At 39.3% G+C, this 27,792-nt stretch overlaps 1 protein-coding gene and 1 long non-coding RNA gene across 2 annotated transcripts in view; one reads left to right on the top strand and one right to left on the bottom strand.

Annotated features, from left to right (window-relative positions):
* Positions 1-867: 867 nt before the first annotated feature.
* LOC147999899 (uncharacterized) lies at positions 868-2,065 on the bottom strand. Its single transcript, XR_015643098.1, has 3 exons — positions 1,977-2,065; positions 1,433-1,526; positions 868-996 (listed from the first exon to the last, which is right to left on the bottom strand). It is a non-coding gene; the product is annotated as an uncharacterized LOC147999899 (long non-coding RNA).
* Positions 2,066-2,093: 28 nt separating this feature from the next.
* C18h18orf63 (similar to human chromosome 18 open reading frame 63) overlaps positions 2,094-27,792 on the top strand; it is a 41,276-nt gene continuing 15,577 nt past the window's right edge. The window contains 10 exon segments of the mRNA NM_001419729.1: positions 2,094-2,256; positions 3,838-4,004; positions 5,086-5,164; positions 6,664-6,720; positions 10,787-10,898; positions 11,452-11,493; positions 12,639-12,715; positions 19,436-19,545; positions 27,212-27,308; positions 27,418-27,503. Coding sequence (NP_001406658.1) covers positions 3,871-4,004; positions 5,086-5,164; positions 6,664-6,720; positions 10,787-10,898; positions 11,452-11,493; positions 12,639-12,715; positions 19,436-19,545; positions 27,212-27,308; positions 27,418-27,503 — 794 coding nt within the window. The 5' untranslated portion in view covers positions 2,094-2,256; positions 3,838-3,870.

Raw genomic sequence — 27,792 nt, 5'->3', positions numbered from 1 at the left:
AATGTTTGAAGAAGGAGAATTATTATTAGCTCACCGTTACGGAGAAGTCAGCGCATGATCACCTGATCCCACGAACTTGGACGGGTCTTTGTGCTCAAATGTTTAGTATTCGGACTTGTTTCTTAAAGGAAGGAATGCTATACCCACTACCCAATCAGAAGGCTGGGAGCAAATGCGCTTACCAGCCTGCTGACCACTGCTCCAACTATGGGGCTAGAGATGCTTCTGGTACTGGGTACCCCCCCTACACCTTTACCATGAGCTTGTTTTTCTCAGTCAATCTGTGGGACCTATTTTTATGCACTTTACAAAGAGTGAAGAAGATTTATGTATACTCTGTTGAGGTCACGGAATTGAGTTGATTATCATCAGGAGAAGTTTGCACCAAATTCTGCTCCAACAGTCCTAAAATAAGTTACTTCGGGTCAAACTTCAGAAGTTTGAACTAACACTGGCTACTGAGTCGTGAGGAACCAAACTGCCTTCTTACCTACTCTAGCTTAGGACTCTGCTGGCCAGGGTGGTCACAGAGACCCCTACAGCAAGCAAGAACAATAATGAAATAATATGAACAGGAGAATTCCACATACCATATTTAATTATGCAAAGTGTTTAGGATCCTTGACAGTCACAGGACTAGAGATGATGATGTCACTCAAGTCAGAAACTAGGGGATTACATGGCAGTAAATCAAATCTATCACCAACAAACTGGCTTTGCTTAGAAAACTATCACTTATTTTTAAACAAGGCCACACTTTAGTTTAGCCTTTCTGAGACATGTTTTTTTTTCCATTCAGAAACATTGTAGTGCCATGATAAACTATTAGTATATTTAAGAAGCAGAACTCGGGTGTGAGTTACTTACATGCAAAATCCATTAGTGTTGGAGACCTTAATCAGCAGTTAGGGTGAGCTCACTGGTGGAGGATTTTTCTTTCTGGACATGAATTCTGATAAGCACATCTTATCTGAGTTGTTGCAGTCTTGAAGAATGCTACAGGTAAATTTTATCACAGTTATTCGCATGTCTGCAAGGAGAAAGCTCTTTGGAGTCTTGCAAAAGAACTTATCGAAAAGAGCAAACAATTCTCCCCAATTCTCCCATTACTTCCCAACTCTCAATTTCTGTGGGTCTGACAAGAATGAGCTCACTCTGGCACTACTACTTTTTCCTACACTGAGTAAATTCTTCTGGGACAGAAAATACTGTTTGCTTAATGCTCCATCATCAAGCACCTAGAAGAGCAACTGAGTATGGTGTGTGCTTAATAACTATCTGTCAAATGAGTCAAAGGAGCTCATTTCAAGCTTTTTAGGACCCCACAGTGGTGGAGCTTTATTCCCATAATAGGAATCCTGGAAGTTGCACCGAGCAACGAGAATCTGAGCAGAAAGGTGTCCTGTAACCAAACAGTATGCCATCTACTCACCTCAGCCAACTGTGTAGGCTGCTGCTTCACGGCTGTCCTTTTGCCCTGACCTGGGCACCGCCCACTCTTAGGCATCTCGGTGACCTGCAAGGTGCTAATGGAACTCTGGATTAGGTGGGGAAAGCACATTGGTAGTGCTGAGTGGTAACGGAACATGCCTGAATGGATTGGATAGTAGGGCCAACAACTCAGGCCATGCTGAAAACTGCGCCCTTTGCTGAGAAGGCACCGAAGTACCAGGTGCTGTGGAAGAAAACAAGGCATGGTGGCATGCTGTCAACAGAGGGCATGCTGGGAACAAGAAATGTGCTAGAGCAGCCATAATAAGGCATCGAGAAGCACAGAGCCTCTGGGATCGCTAGACCCGGTGGGAGCACATGGCCCAAATGGAACAGAGAGTTGTCAACGGCTCCATTTTGACTAATCCTGGCAGTGACACGGGCGGGTGCTGCCTGCCCTGGGTGAAGTCCTAGCCTGTTGGGGCCTGACCCCAGTGCGGACCCTGCAGGGAGCAGGAAACTGCCTGGGGCACCACTGTCCTAACCTGAGAGCCCGAGGGTCAAGAACACAAGACCTGACCAGAGAGGGGAAAGGGATCCCGGGACTTTCTGGGGAGCGGATAGCGCAGGGACTGATGGGAGAGGCCAGGTCCGAGCGCAAGGCCTGATGGGATTACGAGCTCCGCGTGCGACTTGGCCGGAGCTGTCTGAGGAGAGCAGGTTCTGACTGGAGCACGAGGCTTGCCTCCAGCACAGAGCATCCCTGAAGCACCGGGCTGCAGGACAGTGCTGAGGAGAGGACAGAGCGCCGGCAGGCAGACTGAGGTACAGAGAGGGCCGGCTGCGGTGGTGGCCATAGAGGGAGCAGCTTTGATGCCGGCCTGGCCTCCCTCGCCCCCTGAAGGGAGGCTGTAAAATAAAGAACAGTAATATATTCTTTAACCTCGGAGTGGTATACAGAGAGAATCTAAAATAGCGGAGCTCTTGGTTACACGTTTTTATATTTAAATTACGTGAGAGGCACCAGGCCTTCTGAAGCGTGGCGTTTAGGACGGCGAGGCCCTCCTGTCTGCCCCGAGAAAGTCGCGGCTCCGCATCCTGAGGACCGCACCCAAGACCCCGGTGTAGAACAGAGCAAGCTCTTCTTGGTTAGCTCTGGCTTTGGGACCAGGAGGAGATGATTATTCCGTTAAAACTCGTGTGTTTCGGTTTTTAAAAAGCGTGAGACACTTCCAGAGCCGCCTTTTAAACTTTGGTTTTAAAGACGATGGAGACATTGCTGTCGCTGAGAAAGTGGAGCCGAAAGGGGGCAAGGGAACTTATTCCCAGGGCCCGTGGGAAGCATGAGTGAATCCAGCACGAAAATATTCCTGAAGAAAATGTCAAATGCTTCCTTCTGTGGTTTAAGTGAGCTGGAAGTGTCCAAGCCGAAGCCCACGGTCAGCATTCCTCCGAGAAACACAAAGGCTTTTGGTGAAAGAAGTCGGACTCCAGGGCTAGTCACACATAAGATTTCAGGGCTAGTCGTTTCTTTTTAAAGAGAGAGGGTATGTTTGTGCTAAGTTTAACGTTCTAGAGTCCAGGTTACCTCCCACAGGTGTATATGTGCACCTTAAGGTAGTTGACCGTCCCCAGCCTGCTCTGCGTTTACATCCCAATATTGTGAGGTGAATGCTATACACCCCAAAGGCAGAAAGTGAATTAGCAGCTTTAAAAGCCTCCCCCAAGTAGAGGTGTAAGCCAAGTAAACTGTTAGAAATGAAATCTATTTAACAGTTAGCTAACATTTTCTCTCATATAAAACATAAAAAATAATATATTCCTCAACCTTGAAGTAGTTTATAGACTCTAAAATAGCAGAGGTCTTGGCTATACACTCTTATATTTAAACTGTGTGGCAGGAAAGATTCTGTTTTTCTGAAAACAAAACTTTAAGGATAGCCAGGATCAGTAGAATGAAATTATTAAATACAATATGGCCAGAACCTAGAAAAGACTTAGGCAGTTAACAAATTAGGGATTTTAAAATTATTATTTGTATTTAAATCAGCCAATCAATTAGTGTTGTAGAACTGAAGATCTAGAATCTTGAGAGAAGGATGAAAGTGTTGTAATTTATTGTGTGCTGCATAACTCCGTGAATCTAGCAAAGAAAAAGCATTGAACTTGACCCTAACTGGAGAATTGCAGGTGAACAGTATCTTAATAAAACTGTGCTAAATACAAGTGGTTAGAAATGGGGTGAAAACGGTGGAGATGAAACTGATGGTTTTGTGGCTAAGGTTTACTAATTTGTTTTTTATTTTCTTATTCTAACATGACATCAATCATTATCTGCTGAGTATTGATTAGTATTGACTTATGCTAAAACTGTGCATGTGCTCTTTTTGACGTTTGATTTTGAAGGTCTGGTACCCGACATACACTCAACAGGAAAATATGAACGAGCCCAAGGTGCAGTCCCTGTTCTTCATCATCCTTCCAGATTTACACAAACTCTGCACCGTCCAGATAATACTGAGTGGCAGGGTGGCAGAAATAGACATTAGGAGCACTCAGATAAAGATGTGCAGGTAAAAACATACGTCTCCTATCTAAGCTTTTAAGCTTTAAAAATCCTGTTATTGCTACTTTAGAAGGTTATTCTTCAAAACATTTATTAAATCTGTGTATACACTTTGAAAGCAAAGAACCCAGGTATGTTGGATTTAAAGAGGGACTTAAAATACTTGAGGAAAATATCTTGATGTTGAGTTTTTATATTTGTGACCTCTTGACTGCTTTAATTTTGTTCTTGTTTCTAATTCTTGGGGCTGGAGAGATAGCTCAGCAGTTGAGAGCACGGGCAGCTCCATCAGAGGACCTGGGTTCAATTCCCATGTGTAAGCTCACAACTCTATGATTCCACGTCTGTGGGATCTGACACTCTCACAGAGACATACCGGCCAAACAGTAATGCACATAAAACAAAATAGTAAATTTTAATTCTCTATAAGACTTAATTCATGAATTAAGTCGGGCTCCCCAAAACTTAGAGATACTAAGTAATAAAAATTCACTATCTGCTCATAAAGATACTAAAAGATTAATATAATTTTCATACCAAAACATGACAATGGAGAATATTTCTCTAAGAATTATCTTGTAATACCGGATCCCAAGATAATCTTTAAGGAACAGCTCAGCCTTAACCTTATTATTAAGGACTCACATTTATCCGTTCCTTTAATTGAGGTACTCAGAGAAGGACTCAAGACAAGATTGTATCTTTAAATAAATGTATTTAAATATAAATTTAAAGAATAAAACCTTTAATCCTATACTGTAACCCCAGCAGTCTAGAGGCTGACAAATGAGGATTGCAAGTTAAAGGCATCCTAAACTATGCAGTTAGATCCCTGCACAGAACAAAACACTCAGGACGGAATGAGGAAAGCAGTCTGGGAGTGGACCCTGTTTTGTATCTCCCCACGCACTCCACCCTCTTTGTTTGGGTGAAATTTAGTTATACTTACTACAAATTACCCTGAGACCTTTGAAAATAACAAGAATAGGTAGAAAGCGAGCTTTTAGACCATTTCTAAGTATTGCAGTGACGTACAAGTATAGAAGTCGACCAGTTCGTTTTGAAAATAGCGTATTTCCTCTCCACAGGCAGCTGCTACTTTCACATGAAGATATTCTAACAGCACCTGTGCCTGGAATATTAAACCAAATTTCAGTAGTGATGTCGGTGAGTATTACTGATTATTTGAAACAGTATTGATTAAACAGTATTCAAGTATGGTATCAGAAATTGAAGATGGTTTGCAAGGATTAACTTCCCCATATTTTAGTTTGAGTGAATGCCCCACTAACTGATATGCCTTATGTTTAAATCTATTTTATGACTCTAAATTAATATTTAACTTTATCCGGCATAAATGCTGAGATAGAGACCACTAATAAACAGAATGTGTTGTAGTGCAGTATCTAAGACAGAATTTGCTTTAATGCATTTTATCAATGTTTTAGTTATACGTAAGTTTCTCGTCTCAGTAAATCAACTTTTTGTCATTCTTGGAGAATAGTATACAATTTATTTCTATCACATTCTCCCTCTAGTTTTTCCCTTCAAATCCTTCTTCCTCTTCCCAACTTGATAACCCCCCCCCCAAGAAAAAAAACCAGAGCCTGCTGACTCTAATTAGTGCTCCTGTACTTTCGTGGGGTAGGGCCATCTAGTACATGGTCACCTCACAGATACCACACCCCTAAAGAAAGCTGATTCTCCCTTCCCTAGAAACCATCACTCTCAATAGCTTCTCAGCTAGATGTGGGACCTCATGTGTCCCCCACATCCATGCTGGCACGTTGATTGTCTTGATTTTGTGAAGGCCAACACAGCTGCTGTGAATTTGTGAGTCCAGTGACCCTGTAACACCCAGAAGAAACTATTCCACTGCAGTTCTTCGTGACCTCTGTCTCTTACAGTGTTTCTGTCTGCCCTGCCCACTCCGTGAGGTCCCATGAGCCTTAGGTGTAGGGAATCTGGTATAGTTATCCTGTTTAGGCCTGAGCAGTTCTTAGTCACCTACTCTCTGCACATTCATCAGCTATGCGTGTCTGTATTAGTCACCATCTACCCCATGAAGAAGCGTCTGTGGTGAGGACTGAGAGCTGTACTAATCTATGGGTATAAACATATGTAGAACACAGGTTGTTACCCTGTCCATTTAGCAAAACAATATCTACCAAGTTAAATAATGCTCTTTAAAAATTTAAATTTAAACTTCTATTTAGGTCCATGTCTAGACAGAATGTGTCATTCATGTCTAAGCATGCCTTGTATATTTAAAAGGGGTTAAGTATTTATATAAAATTTATTTCCTTTTTCCTTTATAAGACTTGAAGATCAGGTCAATATCAGGCAACTTCACCTTGACAGTGTACCTGCGACAGATCCTACTTCAGGGAAAAAGTGGTTACCACAGTGTCTTTCTTCAAATGGATAGAGAACAGAAATATAGAAGGATAGCCAGAATCTATGCCCTCTGTTGTATTTTTTTTCTTTTTTTTTTCTGGAGCTGGGGACCGAACCCAGGGCCTTGCGCTTGCTAGGCAAGCGCTCTACCACTGAGCTAAATCCCCAACCCCCCTCTGTTTCATTTTGCTTAAGATATTTATGTGTAACAATATTTTGTTTTATGTCTATGTTAAGTTCTTTTTACAAATATGAACTTTCTGTTATAGATACCATTTTTTAAATCTGGGAGACTTAATGCCTATATTGAAAAATATGAAGCTAAGGTATGTGTTTAAAATAATAATAATATAGATGCTACATTGGTTGTATATTCTACTTCTTTTATCAGTGTCTCAGTTTGCTTTCCATTGCTGTGATAAAACACTGTGACCAAACAGCAACTTAGGGGAGAAAAGGGTTTATTTGCCTTACACTTTCATACCATAGTACCACATTACATCATCAACAGAAGCCAAGGCAGACCATCAAGGCAGGAACTTGGTGGCAGGTACTGAAGCACAAACCACAGAGGGGCTCTGCTTACAGGCCTGCAACATGGCTCACTCAACATGCTTTCTTACATAACGCAAGACACCCACAACGGGCTAGCCCTCCCACTTCAATCATTATAATAATAATAATAATAATAATAATAATAATAATAATAATAATAAATAAAAAGAAGGAGGAGAAGAAGAAGAAGAAGGAGAAGAAGAAGAAGAAGAAGAAGAAGAAGAAGAAGAAGAAGAAGAAGAAGAAGAAGAAGAAGAAGAAGAAATGATACACAGACTTGTATAGCAGTCAATCTGATGGAGACATTTTTCTCAGTTGAAGTTCCTTCTTTCCAGATGACCCTAGTGCATGTTGAGTAGCCAAAAATAAATAGATAAATAAACAAAAATAAGTAAATAGCCAAAGTCTAACCAGCTCAGTCAACAAACAACATTTGGAGTATCTTTTTCACAAATTATTATTATACATGGGAAAAGACCAAGATTTTTCCAAACAATTATTTTGTGCACATTTATGGAGACACAGAAGGAAATTAATAGTTTTTCTGCATTTTTAGATAGGAAAAAAAATGAAATTCTGAGAGATTGAATTACTGCCACAATCACCTAGCTACTCTATAAAGAAATAAAATGATAGATGGTGTTGTACTAGTGGTGAACTTCTTTAAAGAGAGGAAGTTGGGGCAGTGCCTCACAGCTTCAGAGGGCTGAGTACACTGTGGAGGGAAGGTGAAGAAGCTGAGAAGAGCTGCTCATCTTATGTTCTCTGTGTGGGGGAGAGAGAGAAGGCCTGAGCTCTCCAGCTTTGGCCTCATCTGCAGCCTGTGGGGATGGCACCACACAGCTCACACTAGGTCCTGCCCCTCAATCAGTTCTCTCTGGAAATCCTTACAGACATGCCCAGAAGCACACTTACTGGTCCTTTCCGGACTTGTCTAGTTAGTCTATTGACGTTAGCATTAGCCATCAGAGCTATGGGTCAGTCAAGACCCTACCACCAGAGTCACCTAGTGAAAAACAAACACCCCACCTTTAAAAACCTCTACTCTTGGCCAGGCATGGGGACACATGCCTTAATGCCAGGACTTGAGTAGCAGGAGAATTAAGTTCCAGGTTAGCCTGATCTACAGAGTGAGTTTTAGGACAGCCAAGGCCCAGGAAAATGTTGTCTCAAAAGATGAAAGAACAAACATAATAAGCAAGAAAACTTTTTTTGGAAGAAGTCATGTCTAATTTTATTATTTCTTCACTAAATGTTTTTATGAAACTCGTCCATAGGGCTATCTGAAATTTAGATTCTGAAAAGGTTAACTGCAATTTTATTTTAACAGGAAATAGGGATATTAAGTTATTTATTTCAAGGATTATGTCCTTTTCTTCTAAACTCTCAAAATTGCTTTAGTAGTCTCTTATTTTCTTTTGTTATAAAATCTGACATGATGTATCCTTTCTGACTTTTAGCACTGATTATATGTGTGTTCTTCTGATTTTTTTTCTTTTCTTTTTCTTACTCTTTTATCAGTCTACCTAGAGAGTTGATAGTCATTGATGGGAAATTACTCTAATGCCAGCCCAGGGTTTCTACTCCGCCTTAGACCTTTTAGTTCTTGGGTGAAAGACACTCACAGCCTTTATGTTCACAATAATCTTAAACAACACAAGAGTTGGGCAGCTGCCTACCCTCCATGCTGTTACAACCTATTTTCCTATCATAACCCCGAGTTATTACTTACTATTTACTATGTATCATCTGGGCTGCTCTTAACTCCAGTTGGCCAGCCCTCAGGGCCATGTTTCTATGGCTCACCTAACCCATGGCAGCTTCTCTCCTCCTTTCACTCCTCCATTCACCTTCTTCTCCTTTGTTGTTCCTCTTCTACCCTAAGCCCAGGAAACCTAAACCCCAGGGGCTACCTGCAGACTCTAGGGCTTAGGGACCCATACTTAACATTACAATAGCCTTTCCTGCACTCTCTGATCCACGATTTGTCTCCATATTTCCTCCCTGGAGTATTTTGCTACCCCTTCTAAGAAGGACTGAAGCATCCACACTTTGGTCTTCCTTCTTCTTGAGCTTCATGTGGCCTGTGGGAAGGAGTGGGTGGGTGGGTGGGGGAGCACCCTCATAGAAGTAGGGGTAGGGGGGATGGGATAGGGGGTTTCCAGAGGGGAAACCAGGAAAGGGGATAATATTTGAAATGTAAATAAAGAAAATATCCAATTAAAAAAATAAATAAATCATTACAATAGCTAGCAAAAGGCCAAACCTCAACAGGGATAAAGGAGGGGGCTTGGTTTCATTGATTTTTCTCTATTGTTTTACGACTTTGAATTTCATTGACCTTTTTCTTTTTTTTTTTCTTTTATTTATAGTATTTCCTTTTTTCTGCTTAAAGTGATCACTGATGCCACTGAGAAGTCATTCTTTCTGACACAGGCATAGTTAGAGATATGCTTGTTCTCTGAGTAGTTGTCCCTTTGACTTCCTAATAGCTGTTACAAATAGGCTGCAGGTTTCCAAACGGGGCTTTCCCAGAGATCTTTCTGCTGCCGACTTCTCATTCAGTTACTGTTTAGAAAGACACTTCATAAAGTTTTAATTTTTTAAAAAATGAGGTTTTTTAGGGTCAAGAGTATAATTTATCATAGATTTAGTAAATGTCCTTTGTCGTCCTGACAAGAATATGTATTCTGGTCTTAGTGTATTAAGTACTCTATAAATGTTAAATAGGTCTTATTGCTTGATAATGATAAATCTACTAAATTCTTGTTGTCCTCTGTTTGTGTCCATTACTGGGATCAGGGTATCAAATCTCTGTCTGTAACTGGATTTCCCAGTGACTAATACTGGAGGACAGTTCTTGGCTCACCTGCTTTTATGCTTGTATTTCTTACAGATTCCAGGACAGAATTTTTCTGGATTTTACTCCACACTTACATAGCAAACAACTTTGGTTTTCATCCTAACCTTCAGCAGTTTCCTCACATGTGTGCTAATCCTTATTCAGCAAAATACTCCGTGAGCACTGTGCTCATCTGCTGTCTCTTCACTTCAGAGCTGGCCTCACCAGCACTTTCTGACTTCCTTGGCTCCCTGTGGACCCTTGGCTCTATCTCTTCAATTCACAGAGACTAATGGACTCTCTAGATTGTTTCTTCCAGGACTACAGCCTGGAAAACACTTCATACAATAAGCCAGGAGAAATGATGGGGAATGTTACCCTCTGTTGAGGAAAAGCTGAAAAGATAGGGCTCATCTTGTTGGTCCTCCCACCCCTGCCATGAAGAATAATTCTTTGTTCCATAATGTCCAGTATTTGATGAACCATTGTTTCAAACAATTTGCCCAGATTTTTTTCTTTTAGAAATGTCAAGTGGGAAGATAAATCTGATTCCTATTACTTGTGAGTCAGCAACAAAGGCCTTAATATTAAAGATTAATTTTGAATAAATAGATACATATTTGTTTGATGTGTGCTTTTGTACTTAACCTTGTCTAATGTTAAACTACAGGGAACGAAATGAAATACATCACAATATCGTTCTTGCTTGAGTCCCTCTTTGCAGAACAGGATACATGGTTAAAGACTCAGCACAGCTCTTGAGTTAGGCTTAGGCATAACCAGGAAACTGGGCATAGCATTGCCACAGAGGTAGCTTCACAACGAGTATCTCTTTAAAGTCTTTAGCCTTCGAGTAAACAGTACTAGCCGTGAGAACAACTACATTTTTGATCTAGAATTGCTCATTTTATTGGATGTTAATCTGCAGACGTTACCTGAGTCTATGGATGTACAGCAATTCTCTCAATTTGCTCATCTTTCCTTTAATGTTTTAGATGGAGGCTCCACAAAGAGTAACTCCTGCAATTCTTCAGAACTGCCTTTCCTACTCACTCATGGCTAGACTTGCTCCGGCCTGGAATAGAACAGGTCATCTCTTGGTACAAGGTGACTTTGTGTTTACCAGTCGTTGGGACTTTCTGAGCTAGATGACTTCAGTGTACCTCTGTTTTTTATTTCAAGGATTCTTACTTTTAGAGAAGAGTTTTAGCTCCAACTCTTATCATTTTCAGGGAAGCCCACAGTAACCTTCTTACGTGGGATAATACTCAGAGGCCTGTTGATGCCGCTTTAAATGCTTTTATTATTTAATACTTGATACTTAAGAATAAATATGTTATGAAGGATTTGATGAAATATACACAGAATGTCAGTATTGTTGAAATACTTTAGGTCTAAAGGGCCATCCTGAATTTTTGATGACGTCTGATGGTTTTCTAAGTATTTTATAGCAAGACATAAATTTTTGAAAAAAGTATTGGGTATTTTGGTCCTTTTCAATGAAGAGATACTTTTTGAATAATTATATTTTTCTATGAGCTGTCATATATTTGTTTTATAATTTTCATATCTTTGATACCTTTTCTTCAAATGGTTATACTTATCAATAATGATTATTTCAGTACTTTAATAATGTGATATATCCTGTGAATTTTTTAAGGAAGAGATTTTCTTTCTAATATGGGAAAGCAAAGTGCAGTTGGTAAGTAAAAATGTATAAAACAATAGACAAAGAATTAATATGATTAACAGTTGTTTAAGAGCCCATGTTAGCTTGTCACGGTCTTGATGATTACCATGTGTCAGAAGATACTAGCACATAATCAGAATCAGAATTTCACCCAGGAAGTTACTTCTCATTCAAAATACATATTTACCTACTTGAGGAAAAAGTTACTTAATCAGAAGAAAAGGTGTATTTAATTTCTCTACTTAAGAAGATGATTGTGAAAATCTTTAATTCTGCAAATATTTGAATATATTTTCCTAAGCTATATTATTAAATTGTGTTTCTTATGTTAAAGCTTACTTTTCTTAGAATTTTATTTTTATTCTGAAAATATTCTCTAAAGGAACCTGACTAATCTTAAAGATAGACTATAGTGTAACTTCCGATCTAATTGTTTGACTGCTGCCTAGTTGCCCTGAAGGTAGGCCGTCAGTTAGACAGGAGCAGTCGCTCTGATCTCACTCTGGATGAATCTGTTTGTTACCTAAATTTAGCTTCATTACACTAGCATGAGATCCTAGCTAGGGCAGCAAGAAAACAATTTAGAAGAGTAAATTTCTTGGGCTCCAGTTAGAAGACTGTTTTTATGTTTTTTAAATGTAATATATTTAGATAAAACTCAGAAATTTTAAGGTTATACTCACTAAAGTTTTACAAAGTAAATGCAGCCTCCTCACTGTTCCCTAGTTCAAAACATAATGTGGTCACTATCCCTGAGGCTCCCAAAGCTGCCTTCAGATGCCGTTCCTCTAACATGCCAGCACAGCTTTCTTTAGGAAGCCTGGTGGAAGGCCGCACTGGAATTTAGTAATGGATGTCAGGTTGGCAGCAACTATTTAGTGAGTGTCCTTTAAACTGTAGGAAGTATGATTTTTCTTACTGTTATCCTGTCGTAGTACCTCCCTCCCACACAGATCAATATTGCTTCAAATTTTTGTCTTAAAAGTGCAATTTATAAACTGCCAAACCTGTGGTTCACTGTTTGAACTTTACTAGATGTATAAAAATCTCTTCGCAACATATATGCTAATATACAAAGTAATATGTGTTACTATAAATGCTTTATTTGATAGGATGGAATACTAACTCCAGAAAATTTATGGTTAATTCTTTTTCAGTATTAGACATCAATGTAACAGAAACACAAGTTTGTCTAAGTATAGAAGTCTATACTATCAGATTGCCACCTCCTGAGGTACAAACTATTTGATTTCTATAATTTCCTATATTTACTATAAGGTTAATATGTTTTTATTACTAACATGTTGTTTGATTTTAATTATTAACATGGAAGTTGATAGAAAAGTTTTTGTTACCAAAACACATGCAATGTCTCCTCTTGCAGGTAGGATTGACACGTATATATTCATACATACGTATGTGGATACAGAAGGGGACTATTTGGAGGGAGAAGCAAGAGGAGAGAACCAGCAGGAGTGCAGGGTAGACAAGAGAGACTCATGGGGCAACCATGAACAAAGTACAAGTAGACACTTAGACTAAATAAATGTCTTAGCGAAGCACGGTGTTTTGTGCTAATGTTTAAAAGGGTTTAGTGGTAGTTCGTTTTTCCTATTTGTTTGTATGGCTTTGGTATTTTGAAACAGTCTCACTTTATAACTCAAGATGCCTAGCAGTTGGTATCTGCCTGGCTGGCCCTAAACTTGTAAGTATCCTTCTACCTCAGCCTTCCGAGTAAAGGATTGTAGTCGACAGATACCATACCCAGAATTTTTAAAAAATTAATAAATAAAATGCATGCTGCTAAATATTTGACATGTCTATGTTGTTCTAAATTCCCCAATATAATTTTGCTCATTTAACGAAGGATTTATCGTAGTATTCCTGTCAAAATTATCATGAGACACATCCATAATGTCACTACCTTATCTTGTCTCAGCACCCATTTTTGCTGCTCTTTCACTTCCAAATATTAAAAGCAGTTTCATGCCATGGGAACTATACTCATCTTCTGCCCTTGACATTCTAGTAGCGTTTTTGCATCTCTTTTTTCCGCATCTGTCTTTATCTTCTATATTACTGATTCCCACAGCCTCTCACATAGAGCCTTACCCATTAGTAGTAACCTGTACATGTTTCCGTTACTGGATGCCACTGGCTTTTTGGTAACAGAGGAGGATGGAGGAAGAAATAGTGATTTTGCTTTCCATGAAACATTTGACAATGCCTAGAAGCTGGTTTTTGGTTACTAACGTGTAGGGAAGGTGGGTGTGATTAGGTACTAGCATCTAGCAGTCTGGAGCAAGGAGAACTTCTGAATGTACTATATACCGAACAAAACCCACCCCTCCCCCAGCAAAGAATTATTTGACACAAAATGTCAATAGTGTTGAGTTAAACTCTTCTTTGGAAGTTCTGTAAGGGGAGCACAGCTACTCATACCCTTGGCCAAAAAACCTCTCCTCATCCATAAAGGATTGCAACCCAGCATGAAGATTAGGCAGGACACACGTTAAATGGTGAGGGAGGAAGGAGATAGACACATGCCTCGCCAACTTCATCAGACTCATCAATCCTGTTGATTATGGGGTGACAGATGCTGTTGCTAGATGCCACTCCCCACTCCAGCTTGTCTTGTATACATCTCTTCCTGGTGTTAAAAATGTGCTGTGTTCTCCAATGACTATATAATCAAATCCCAGCAGCTTATGATAGAGGAGGACCTCATTGAATTGATGCAAGCTCTCCTTACATGTAGTCTCATCTGCCATCACTTCTTCCCAGTATCCTGTGTTAATTGTTTCTCCAAGGCAGAACAGTCCTCCATTCTTTCAAGTTTTGGCTCAAACTGTTCTTTGAGCTCTCAGTATGTGTCTCTAGCTCGTGTTTTATGACATAACTCATCATCACCACTTGTGAAGACTTCACAGCTCTCATGGTTCATCTCTGTTTGTACTGGTGTTTATGCAAGTGTATCATTATGCTGGGAGTGTTAGAGGAAAGGTCTGTGTCTTTCTAACTTTTCTTTCCTGGAAGCTACACAACACTTGTCAGTCACTACTGCAAAATTTTTAGGAACTAAAGTTGGAGTGGCATGAAAGACCAGCTTCTAATTTAAATTATAGGCAACCTCAGTATTTAAAATCTATTCATCCAAGTAGAAATTCCAGTAATTTTAAAAACATTGATCTTTGATCTTATTTAGAGAACTTTTAAAGATAGTTTATCATGATTCATTGTGAGAAATGGTACTTCAGCCCTTCTTTTTGTAATAAAAAAATCCACATGTTTTCCCCAATAATAGTAATTTCTCCGTTTTTACACTGTGCTAAATTATACTATTTTTCTAAAACTCAGGTAAGTGTCAAGATAGAAGTTTATATGCATAAACTGCCACAAATTGATACATTCAGATTGTAATTTAATCTGTAATTATAGGAAGGGCATGTTCCAGAAAGGCATTATGTAATATTAACTGTTGCCTTGGAGTTTAATTATATGGAAATTAAGACCTGGAAACAAATTTGTGTTTATTCTACAGACATTTATTGAGTATCATTATGTACATATACAAAGTGTTTCCTCCCAAAGAATTTATCAAGGCCAGGAGAGAAGTCAGCATAAAGATGAGAACATTTACAAAATACTCATTAATATTTGCATACCTAAGACATTCAAAATCACATTAACATTCTCAAATCTTCATTGAATAGCACTCCCACTTTGAGCATTCTACTTAACATCCTTTAATCTCAGATTATTTGCAAATTTGAGATAATAATATATAGCTCATACAGATTTGAGGAGGTTAGTGAGATAAAGTACATCAAATGCTTCATACGACATAGATTCATAACAGAAGGTCAAAATTGTCACAACTAAGCAAATTGAGACATGGGTTAAATAATTCCTGTAGGTTACAAAGAGAGTCAAGATGCAGAGTTTTTCTTTCAACACTGTTTGGCATCATAGTTTCTCTACTTACCCATAGTTTCCGTGGTCACATTTGTGTGTGCCTTGGTAGAATTAAATACTGTTTTAGCCACTGTTCTGTTACTGTGGTGAGACACCATGACCATAGCAACTCTTATAAAAGAAAGCATTTAATTGGGAGCTTGATTACAGTTTCAGAGGCTTAGTCCATTAGCAGGGAGCATGGCAGCCGGATGGAGCATGGCAGCCGGATGGAGCATGGCAGCAGGAGGGAGCATGGCAGCAGGGAGCATGGCAGCAGGGAGGGAGCATGGCAGCAGGAGGGAGCATGGCAGCAGCAGGGAGCATGGCAGCAGGAGGGAGCATGGCAGCAGGATGGAGCATGGCAGCAGGGAGCATGGCAGCAGCAGGGAGCATGGCAGCAGCAGGGAGCATGGCAGCAGGATGGAGCATGGCAGCAGGGAGCATGGCAGCAGGAGGGAGCATGGCAGCAGGAGGGAGCATGGCAGCAGGAGGGAGCATGGTAGCAGCAGGGAGCATGGCAGCAGGGAGCATGGCAGCAGCAGGGAGCATGGCAGGAGGGAGCATGGCAGCAGCAGGGAGCATGGCAGCAGGAGGAGGGAGCATGGCAGCAGGAGGGAGCATGGCAGCAGGAGGAGGGAGCATGGCAGCAGCAGGGAGCATGGCAGCAGGAGGAGGGAGCATGGCAGCAGCAGGGAGCATGGCAGCAGCAGGGAGCATGGCAGCAGCAGGGAGCATGGCAGCAGCAGGGAGCATGGCAGCAGGGAGCATGGCAGCAGGGAGCATGGCAGCAGGAGGAGGGAGCATGGCAGCAGCAGGGAGCATGGCAGCAGGAGGAGGGAGCATGGCAGCAGCAGGGAGCATGGCAGCAGGAGGAGGGAGCATGGCAGCAGCAGGGAGCATGGCAGCAGCAGGGAGCATGGCAGCAGCAGGGAGCATGGCAGCAAGCAGGCACAGTGCCACAAAAGTAGCTGAGAGCCATAGCTCTCAGTTCTGATACACAAGCAGAGAGGGTGAGAGAGACAGAGAGAGAGGGAAAGACAGAGAGAGACAGAGAGAGAGAGAGAGAGAGAGACAGACAGACAGACAGACAGACAGACAGACAGACAGACAGAGACAGAGAGAGACAGAGACAGACTTGGCCTGGGATGGGCTTTTGAAACCTTAGAGTCCACTCACAGTGATACACTTCCTCTCACTAAGCCACACCTCCTAATCCTTCTAATACTATCAAAGAATTCTACCCCCTGGTGACTAAGCTTTCAAATATATGAGCCTATGGGAGCCTTTCTTATTCAAACCACCACAGATACCTAATATCTATAATATATATTGAATAAAAATAATAGTTAGATAATGTTGATTGGCTAGTGGTAGAGTTTGATAAGAGCTGTATTGCTTTAAGATTCAGGTGAAAGAGAGATGTCTGAGCAAATTTGCCTTTGATGTCATTGGAACTTGTACACTATTTTGTACCATTTAGTTCTTAAAGCCTCATCTCTTTCCTCCATTTCTGAAACTGCTTTCTCCAAAGTCCAATCCTATTGATCCTTGGCTTTCCTATGTCTTTTGCCACTTGGATATCACTGTTTTCTGGGTTTCATCTGCAGCCAACACACTAATACCTTTTACATGTTCTTGCATAGTTGTGGCTGTGTCCTTTTCAACTCTTTCTCATGACTGTGTTGATGACACCCTATATCAATATTCTATTGCTGTGACACAATATCTTGACCATGCATCTTACAAAAGAGTGTGTTTGGGGTTGTGGTTCCAAAAGGTTAGAGTCCACAATTGTAGAGCAAAGTACAGCACACCACACAGCTTCAGGAATTGACCTAACTGAGGTGATGAAAGAAAGAAGAAAGGACAAACAGACACATGCACAGAAAAGCTAGGTGGAATCAGATGGGTTGTGCTCAGTCTAATGGAGAGCACCAAGTGTAGCAGGAACTTGGAAACCAGGAGCATTTATTCTATATCTGTATCAAGGCAGTGGGTCTCTGGGAGCAGCTGTACAAGGAAGCAGTTTAGCACCTCCATAGGAGGTCTGGAGGAGAAAGCTGTGTTTGGTAGTTTCTACATACACTGGGCAATTGTTCGTAAATACTTGTACTTGGACCAGATGAAGGCTTTGCCATGCCTCTGAGCCTCAGCCAGCAAAGGTTAGCTATTCCCTGTTTCTGGGGCCTTAGAGTCTTTGACCTGACACTGCCTTCATCAGCTTTCTGCTGTAGAGCCAGCAGGTGGTAGGCAGAAAACTTAGAGTTCACATATTGAACCACAAGTACAGCAAAGAGCAAACTGGAAATGATAGGATGCTTTGAAACCTCAAAGATGCCCCTCAGTGATACACTTCCTCCAGCAAAGCCACACCCCCTAAACCTACCCAAGTAGCATCACCAGCTGGTGATCAACTATTCAACCATCTGAGCTATGGGGACATTCTCACTTAAACCATCACACATCCAGACTTAATGCTATCTAAAACTGAGTGTGTGTATAACCCTAGCTTCACTAACCTCCTCTTCCTTTGTATTTACTGTTTTGCCATCAAAGGACAGTAAGTAAAGACAGTGAGTTTCCTCCATTCAGACTTCATTGTTACTTTAATACTTCCCTTTTTCACTTCCACTGTCGAATCTGTTACCTGCCTTGGTCTCTGCAACGACCTCATCTCCACGTCCAGTATTCTGATTTGGACCTATTCTTTTGCCTCAGCCTTTTAACTAATCTCCACATAGGCCTTGTTTCCCATCTTGCTTCTTCACAATGTCAATAGATTTCTATTTCTAAATCAAATCTTCCCAGCCTAAATATCTCTTAAGTTCTCAACATTGCTTAGAAAACTAAGCTTGAATTCTTTAGATTGTTATGAAGGAGAAGAAATATTTATTTTTACGTACCTTCTCATCAGTTTGATAATTTTAAAATATTGCTGAAGTGAATAAATACAATGGTTAGCATTCTCTCGAGATGTATATTAATAGATGAGGAATTTCTTAGTGTTCAGAACAGTCTACATTGATAAGGACTAATGCTGTATCTTGAGCCTCTGAATAATGTTGTTATGTACTCAAGCTGTGTAAGTAGATACATGTGAGAAGCCTTTTACTTTAATGCCTGCCTTTTGGATTGTTTCACATTCTGTTTCCTCTCAAGCCAGTCATTGTACCTGGTGCCAGTATATGAGGACATTCCAGTATATGGCCATCTTTATCCACTTATTCCTTTCTTCCTACCTTCTTTCTTCCTTCCTTTTCTTTTTCTATAGCATAGCTTAGGAACAGATTTCTCACACACAGTGCATCACATCAAAATATTTACCTCTTAAGACTAAAGAGATGGCTCAGAAGCTAAAAGAATGTATTGCCTTTCTAGAAAACTGAATTTGGTTCTCAAAACTCCTATCAGGTTGCTCACAAGCATCTACAATCCCAGCTGTAGGACACCCACACCCTCTTCTGGCCTTCCTAGGCAATCATCTCCCCTACATCATACCAACTTAAAAAAAAAAGGTGGCATTGTGGTGCATATTTGAAGTTTCTCTGGGCCCTTCTGCATGGCAAATAAATAGACAAACAAACAAAAGACAAATAAATAAGTAAATAAATGAGGGAGGAATACATTCCCAAGGTTGTCCTCTGGCCTCCTCTCACATATGCACACATCTCCACATATTTAAACATATACATGGAGATACAAATCCAAGGGATTTGACTTCTATAAGTTAGCACAGTAAAATTGACTGGATCAAGCATAAAATACAAGTTCGGGTTTGGAAGATGAATGGGAAAACATAACCTTGGCATACTGTGCAGGGGAGAGGTAGGATGTGTTGGAACACTGCCTCATGGAAAGTGGATATATACATGATTCAAAAAATAGTAAATCACTAAAACATTTATTAACCTCTGTCAGTTTGAATTATTTTAATGTTTCTTTTTCTGTGGCAAATTTTCTGAGGACTTACATATTGAAATCTTATTTCCATTAAAAGCTACAGGAGTTTGATATTTCTCAGCATATTATAGAGGATTTTCATACCAACCAGAATGCTGTCATTGAGAGACACTCCATTTTAAGCAACTGGTGCTACATTTTGCCCAGGTAAGATTTGAGGTAGCAATGTGGAGCTGGTGTGATGGCCACCTCTCACCATTGTGACCATAATATCTTACAGAAGCACGTAAGGGAGGGAAGGTTTATTTGGGCTTACAGTTTTACTTGGTTCAAAGTATCATGCTGTGGAAGTCACGATGAGACAGCATAGTTAATGTTATCAAAGGTCAAAAAGCAGAAAACAGAGAAGGCCAGGGTGTGGCAGGCTTTATATTTTCCCTTTTATTCTGTCTGGGTCTCCAGGCTATGGGAATGTGATGCTCACATTTTGGGTAAATCTTGAATTAATTCTTTCTAGAGTTTTTCCTCACAGAGACAACAGGGAGTGTTCCTCGGCAATCTCCCAAGTAATTCTAAATTCAGTTGAATTGAAAACAAAGATTACCCATCAAAATATAGTAATGTTCTATAATCTGGCTTCCTTAACATTTTGTGTAAAACTATAAACTACTTTGAACTTTAAAAACATAATTATAAGACTATAAAGTACTGGAGTAAGGCTGGAGAGACGGCTCAACAATGAAGGACACTTGCTCTTAGAGACCCTAGTTCAGTTCTCGTCACCCACGTGCTTGCAGAGGATCCGGCATCTTCTGCAAACGTGAGAGCCCTGGAGCAGCTTTATTATGGAAACAGAAGCTGTAACTTGCCCCCTCTGAATTACTAAAATAATTTGTTTTACATTTACACTTTTGTTAGATCTTCTTTTAATAAATACATAAATTACCAAATCTCAATATCGTAACAGTCCTAATACCAACATTTATGACTCTTACCTAATAATGATTTATTATAATGAAATGTAAACTGGTTTTGTTTGTATTATCCTTAGAAAGAAATAGTTTCTGAGACAAAAAAAAACTATTAAGAAGGAACTTGCTCAGGAAAATTAAGTTTATACATAGTAAAATATTGAGAGAAAGGACATGATTCTGACTCATTCACTTCTTCACAGTCTTCTCACTGGTGGAAGCTTTTGTAATGGCACATTGTTTGCAGTTTGGCTCAATGGTTCCTCACCATTTTGGATATTAAGATTTAAAACAAGTAAAGACTGTATAGTAAGTCCACAGTAAGGTCCCTTTTTTCATAGTAAAAGGTTGAAAGCTTTTCATTAAGATCAGGAACAAGACAAGAATTTCACTTACAGCTTCTATTCAACATAGTATTAGAAACCCTACCCTGTGCAGTAGGAAAGGGAAGAAAATTAAAGTCATTGCAATTGGAAAGGAAGAAGGTAACCATTTCTATTGACCAAGAGTTTGATGCTACAAATAGAAAAACCATAAGGATCCCATCAAAACCTAGAACTATGAAGTGAATTTTGAAAGATGCATGCCACAGAATCAACTTATAAATATCTATAGTATCTGGTGTGTACTTAATTTCACAATGTGGGACATAGGAGGAGTGGATTCAAGACAAACCTGGATTACGTAGCAATACTGGGTCTCAGAACACCACCAACAATAAGAAAACCAGCAGCATTTCTATATTCATCAAGGAAACAATATCATTCAGAGTATCTACCAAAAAGAAACTGTAGAATGAATCTAACCAAAGAAGTAAAAGTTAAAATTACAGAACACTTCTAAACGGAATTGACAAAGACACAAATTATTAGAGTGAGAACTCAGTCATGGATTAGAAGAATTAGAATTGTGAAAACGCCCACAATACCAGAAGTAATCTATAGATGTTATATAATCACCACCAAATCATGTCATTCTTCAAAAACTAGAGAAAAATAATTTCATATAGAAACAGAAGGTCCCCAGGGGATAAAGCAATCTCAGAAGCATCATACTCTGATTTTAAACTATCCTACAAACTTGCAGTAATTAAAGCAATATGATGCTGGTATATATGCAGGCATCTTAGACGTAGAGAACGGAACAGTGTGTCTGTAGGTAAATATGTAGGATCAATGGATTTTCATTAATATTTCCATGAAGACAAAATAGAGAAGATGGTCTTTTCCAAAAGTGGTGCTGGGAAACTATATCCACAAATAGGAGAATTAAATTAGACCATTATTACTCTTTTATATAAAACTCTAATAATTTATTCCTAAACAGAAAAACTTTGTGACTTTGATCTGAGGATGAGTTTTCTTATATTGCCCAAAACATTGTATTATAGAAGTAGAAATGAATCAGTAGAACTACATCAAACTAAAAAGCTTTTGGACATCAAAGAAAACAGTCAAAAGAATTAGGATCACCCATGAAGAAGGTGAAAATAGTTCTAAACCATATTTCTCATAGAATATTTTATGCTTTTATAATAGAATGCCACATCCTGGATAATTTGTAAGCAATACAGACATTTCCCATATAAGTCTGGAGGCTAGGAAGTCTGAGATCCAAGTGCTAGCACATTAAGTTTCTAGTGAGAGTTTTTTCACTGTATCATTCCTCAGTGAATAGGCAAAGAGAGGGTCAGAAAGACATGCAAAAAGGCAAAAATTACTATTTTATAAGGAACCCAAACATGAGATAATTGCACCAATATATTCATTGTCAGAAGAACCTTTACAGCCTAATTCCATCTTAAAATGGTTAAAATATTAATTACGTTTAGGAGGGAACAAACACTCCATCTACATGAAGGAAGATATACAAGAACTCAATTCAGTAGCAAGAAAACAACTTGATATTCAAATGAACAAAGAAATAGACATTTCTTCTTCTTAAAGACAGGGTTTCACTGTGCAGCCCTAGCTGTTCTAAAATTTGTTATTAGACCTTGAACTCACAGAATTTCACTTTCCCTCTGTCTCTTGAGTTCTGGAACTAAAAGCAGGTGCCACTACACCCACCTTCAATAGAGAAAAGAAGATATCCAGATGGCCAATAAATACATGGAAAAAAACTTCAGCTGTAACAATAGGAAAATCCAAATTAAAGTCATAATGAGACATCACTTCATGTATGTTGTAAATGGTATTATTAAAAAGAAAAATATCAATAGATGTAGAAAGGGATGTTGACAAAATCCAACATCCCTTCATGATAAAAGTCCTAACGAGAGTAGAACTTGAAGAAGCATACTTTAACGTAAGAACAGCTATATAATGCCACACCCACTAGCCAACATCCTAAATGGGAAAAAAATTAGAAGCAGTCACATTAAAATAAAAAACAGAGTGGTGTGCTCTCTCCCCATTGCTCTTCAGCACAGTCCTTGGAGCCCTAGCTAGAGTATTAAGATGGGAGACAGAGCCTAAAGGGTACAAATAAGGAGTTAAAGTGTGTGCAGACGGTATGATAGTATATATAAGAGGTCGTAAATATTGCACCAGAATGTTAGAAATGATCAACACTTTCAACAAGGGGCAGGATATAAAATTAATTTACAAAATTAACATCCTTCTGCACACTAGTAGCAAATGTGCTAAGAAAGGCAACCACAGAAACATGCCATTGACAGTATATTCAAGGAAAGCAAACAAAAGTGGGAAAGAACAGGAATAAACCTAACCAAGAAAGTGAAAGATCTCTTCAGTGAATTTTTTTAAATTTCTTAATAAATAAAGGGAGGAAGTCACTAGAGAACGGAAAGACCTCCAATATTCATGGATTGGTAGAATTAAGTGTATGAAACTGATTGTCCTACCTGCAGATTCAATGCACTCTCAATTAAACTTTAGATGGTATGCAGACACAAAAACTCTGAGTTTCATATGAAGCCATGGATAATGACAGCAATCCTATAGTTAAAAAACAATTCTGGAGGGATTGCCATACAGGACTTAAAGTTATACACAGATAGTAATATAGACAGGATGGTATTGGCACAAAAATGGAAATGTAGATCAATGGAATGGAATAGAAGACCCCAGCTCAAATGTGCATAGTGAGAGCATCCTGATATTTGACCAAGATGCCAAAAATTCACATTGGAGGAAAGACAGCATCTTCCACAAACAGTGCAGAAGAAACTGGATGTACTCATGTAGAAGAAGGATTTTAGATTCATTTCTATTGTCATGAACAAATTTAACTCGAAATAGATCAAAGACTTCAAGGAGAAACTTGAAAGTCTGAAATTGCTAGAAGAAAACATGCTGTACCCTACAAGATGCAGGTGTAGGAAAGGACATTTTTACTAGGGCTCCATGGCCCAGGGATTAGTCCTAACAATCGACAAATGGGAATTTATAAAACTAAAAGCATGTGTGTCGTAAAGGAATAATTAAGCAAAGAGGAAATCTACAAAGCAGGAGTGAATCTTTGCCAGCTCTACCTCCAGCAGAGGGCTATGCAAAGAACTAAGATGAAGAATCAAGGAACAACCCAGAAAAAGGAGTGCTATAAATCTGAAGTGGTTTAATGTAGCAGTTAATGAGAATGTTCCCCCCCGCCCGGGGCTCTAGCATTTGAATACTTAGTCCCCAGTTAGTGATGCTATTTGGGGAGGGATGGAAGAATGTTAGCTGAAGAAAGTATGTCAGCAGGGGCGGACCTTGAGAGTCTAAGCCTCACTACACTTCCACTTCACTATCTCTGCTCTGTGTTTGTAGTTGAAAATATAGACTCTGAGCTTCCTGCTCCTGCTGCTGTGCCACCACTTGCTGCCAAGTCCTCACCATGAGGGACTTGACCCTGTGACTATCATGATATCACAAGCAATGGACAAATAACTAATACAGGACTTTAGCAGAAAGCTCTCAAAGAAAAACAACATTGGCTAAGAAATGTATTTAAAATCGTTCAATATTATTAGCAAACAGGGAATGTAAATTAAACTACTTTAAGATTTCATTTTGTCCCAGTTAGAATGGCTAAGATTAAATAAACAACTGATAGTAAATATTACTGAAGATATAAGAAAAAAAGGGAACCATTATTCACTGTTAGTAGGATTACAGACTGATGCAGCCACTATGGAAATTAGTGTAGAGTGAACACATGGTGACACACACACACACACACACACACACACACACACGCACACACACACACACACACACACACAATCTACCACATGCCCACTATACTACTCCTTGGTATGTACCCCAAGGACTTGATATCCAACACAGAGATACTTGCACAACTGTCTTCATTACCACTTTATTCACAAGAGCTAGAGAACAGAAGCAACCTAGATGTCCATCAAGTGATGGATGCATAATGAAAGTGTGGTACATATCCACAGTGGAATTCTATTCAGCTATAAAGAAAAACTACGTCATGAAAATTATTTAGGTAAATAAATGGAACAAAAAATATATTCAGTGAGATAACCCACACATGCATTTTAGTTAAGGTCTCCATTGCTATGAAGAGGCTCCATGACCAAGGCAACTCTTACACAGAACAAGATTTAATTGGGGCTGGCCTACAGATTCAGTCATTATCATCAAGACAGGAAGCGTGGCAGCATCCAGGCAGGCATGGTGCAAAGGGGAACTGAGATTTGTATGTTGATCTGATGGCTTCCAGGAAAGAACTGTCTCAAAGCCCACCCCTACAGTAACACACTTCCTCCAACTAGCACACACCTCTTAATAGTGCCACTCCCTGGCCCAAGTATATTCAAACCACCAGTGTGTGTGTGTGTGTGTGTGTGTGTGTGTGTGTGTGTGTGTGTGTGTGTGTGTGTGTATTCCATAGATAGATAGATAGATAGATAGATAGATAGATAGATAGATAGATAGATAGATAGATAGATAAAGAGAATATGTATTGATGCAGTCACCCCACAGAGCAGTGTAACACTTTCCTCAGGAGACTTAGACTATTTAACAAAAACTAATGTAAGGCAGGGGCTACTTCTCTTGAGTGATCTGGGAGTCCATTGCTCTTGGCTGCATAACATCTCCCTGAAGCCAGTTACCATGTACTAGAAGATGCTATACCAGATGCCTAAGTAGAAAATCTACCAATAGTCCTACCCAACTGTAAAGCCTGAGAACCACAATATTAACAGTACTTGCAGGACATCAGTGCAATAGTGGTACTGGTGTCCTGAAGGCATCTAAGCAATGTCTAATTAGAACTGGAGCTATTCAATTGGAGGTAACTCCTGCCTGGTACCGTAAATTTACCCAAGAATCTATAGCTGGAAGGGACCCATATTGTTAAAGTAATATAGATTCTAATTGTCTTCCACATACTCATCCTTATGCTCCGAGATAATAAGTGCAGCTCTCACATCTTATAAAAGAGGCTTCTTTTTGCATCAGAGACTATTAGACCCATAATCCCATACAGAGAATAAGTGACTGTACATCCCCAGCCGCAAGGGAAATCTGTAACACAACACCTGCATGGAACATCGCGGACATTTGGGTGGACAGATTTAGAAACAGACACTAGGACTTTTTCTGGACAGCAATTGCACCCATGAACATTTTGGTTGACTGTAAAAAAAAAGCCTGCAAGGACCACACCAATGTGGATTGGAAGAAAAATTCATAAGGTCCCACTTCTATATAAAAGGCTGTAGGCAAAATTGGGAGAACCAATTTTTGGTGTTGTTTTGTGTTTTAAGGACTAGACCCCAGTCCTAAAGCATCAGCAGCAAGCATGCAAAAAGTACAGTATTAATTGGATTCAGCAGGTGATGTATTCATTAAACACACACATGTGCACATATATCTAACAGACACAAAAGAGATCATATTTCAGGCAGTGTTGGGAGGATAGGGAAGTTGAGGGAGGAGCAGAGATAGAGTAGAAAGGATGGACATGCTATGTAGTTAGGTATAAAATCTTTAAATTTAAAAAATTAAAGAACAATATAAGTACCATATGTAAAGGGAATGCCAGCATGCTGTTCATAAGAATGTAAATTAGTACAAATATTGTGTAAAACAATATGGAAATTTCTCACAATGACAAAAGGAATTTTAAAAAAGTAATACCATATGATCATTAATCCTAATAATATTTATATGATCCAAAGGAAATAAAATCAATATGTCAGATATTTCTGCACTCTCATATTCATTGCAGCTCCATTCATAGTAGCTGAAATGTGGATACAACCTCAGTGTCCCTCTAGGTGGAATAGGAAAAGATGTGGCTTGTATACAATGTAGCAAAGTTCAGCCTTCAGAAAGAAGGCAATCTTGTCATGTGTGACAATATGGATAATAAGCCTAGAGCAAATTATATTAAGTAAAGTAGACTAGACAGACAAATTCACGTGATCTTATATGTAGCATCTATCAAACTCATAAAAACAGTATGATTGCAGTTACAAAAGGTAGGCTGGAGCTTTGGACAAGACTAGAGAGATGCTCATTAATGTCAATCTCAGACATTAGAACTGTGTTAACAACATCCATTGTTCAACACTATACTTTGTATCAAAGACTGTTCTTGAAAATCTCTACAAATAGACTTTAAGTATTTTCACCACAAACATATACATATGTGAAGTAATGTATATATTAATTTGATTAAGAGATTCCAGAACCTATTTGTATTTCAAAGCATGCTAAATATATCTTAAAATGTATATCATAAGATAAAAAGTTTAATGCAATTGTATTTTGGACTAGATATGTCATTAGTGTGTTGTTTATATTTGGATAGTAAAATATTTGCTAGGTCTGTTGGAATACTTTCTAAATTACAATTTCTCAGATAATATTGAACATTAAGCATTGACATAATGTTGTATCAATTCTCATTTTTCATAGTATGAAAATGGGGCAGATAATAAATTTTCTTCATACTGCACCCCCTGACTGTCCCTTTCATTCCTTCGAAGATTTCCAGAGGCACTGGGATGACCTGGTAGGAAGCAAATATGTGTCACACTAAATTTCATTTGATCTCTTTTCTTGCCATGAAACCTAAGAATAGCCTCCTTCAAAATGATTTACACTGTGTGCTTAATTTATAGTATGGCTATAAACTTCCAGAGGACTGTGGAGATATGAAAATATACTGCAGCATCTACTTCAAAATGATTGACAAGAGGACCTTCACGTATCCTTTGCACACCAGCGATAGCAGATGCTCTCTGTCTGCCTTTTGAGCCAAACCTTGGTCATGCCCCATGCTGTCATTATTATGCTGTCATTATTTAACGGAGCACAGTTAGTTGTTTTCAGTTTAGCTTAGAGGGTATGATTAATAAGAGTTCTTGTGGCTGTTTCTTTCGGGTGTTTTGTTTTGGACACAAGTCTCATATAGCGCAGGCTGCCTGGAAACTCATTAGATGACCCAGACTATTCTTGAATTTCTGATGTTCCTGTCTGTACTTTTCAAGTGCTGT

The sequence above is a fragment of the Rattus norvegicus genome, chromosome 18 (assembly GCF_021556685.1).
Source record: "Rattus norvegicus strain SHRSP/BbbUtx chromosome 18, alternate assembly SHRSP_T2T, whole genome shotgun sequence".
In the NCBI taxonomy this organism is placed as follows: domain Eukaryota; kingdom Metazoa; phylum Chordata; class Mammalia; order Rodentia; family Muridae; genus Rattus; species Rattus norvegicus.
The sequence above is the reverse complement of the archived record's forward strand: the minus strand, read 5'-3'. Positions and strand labels throughout refer to the sequence as shown.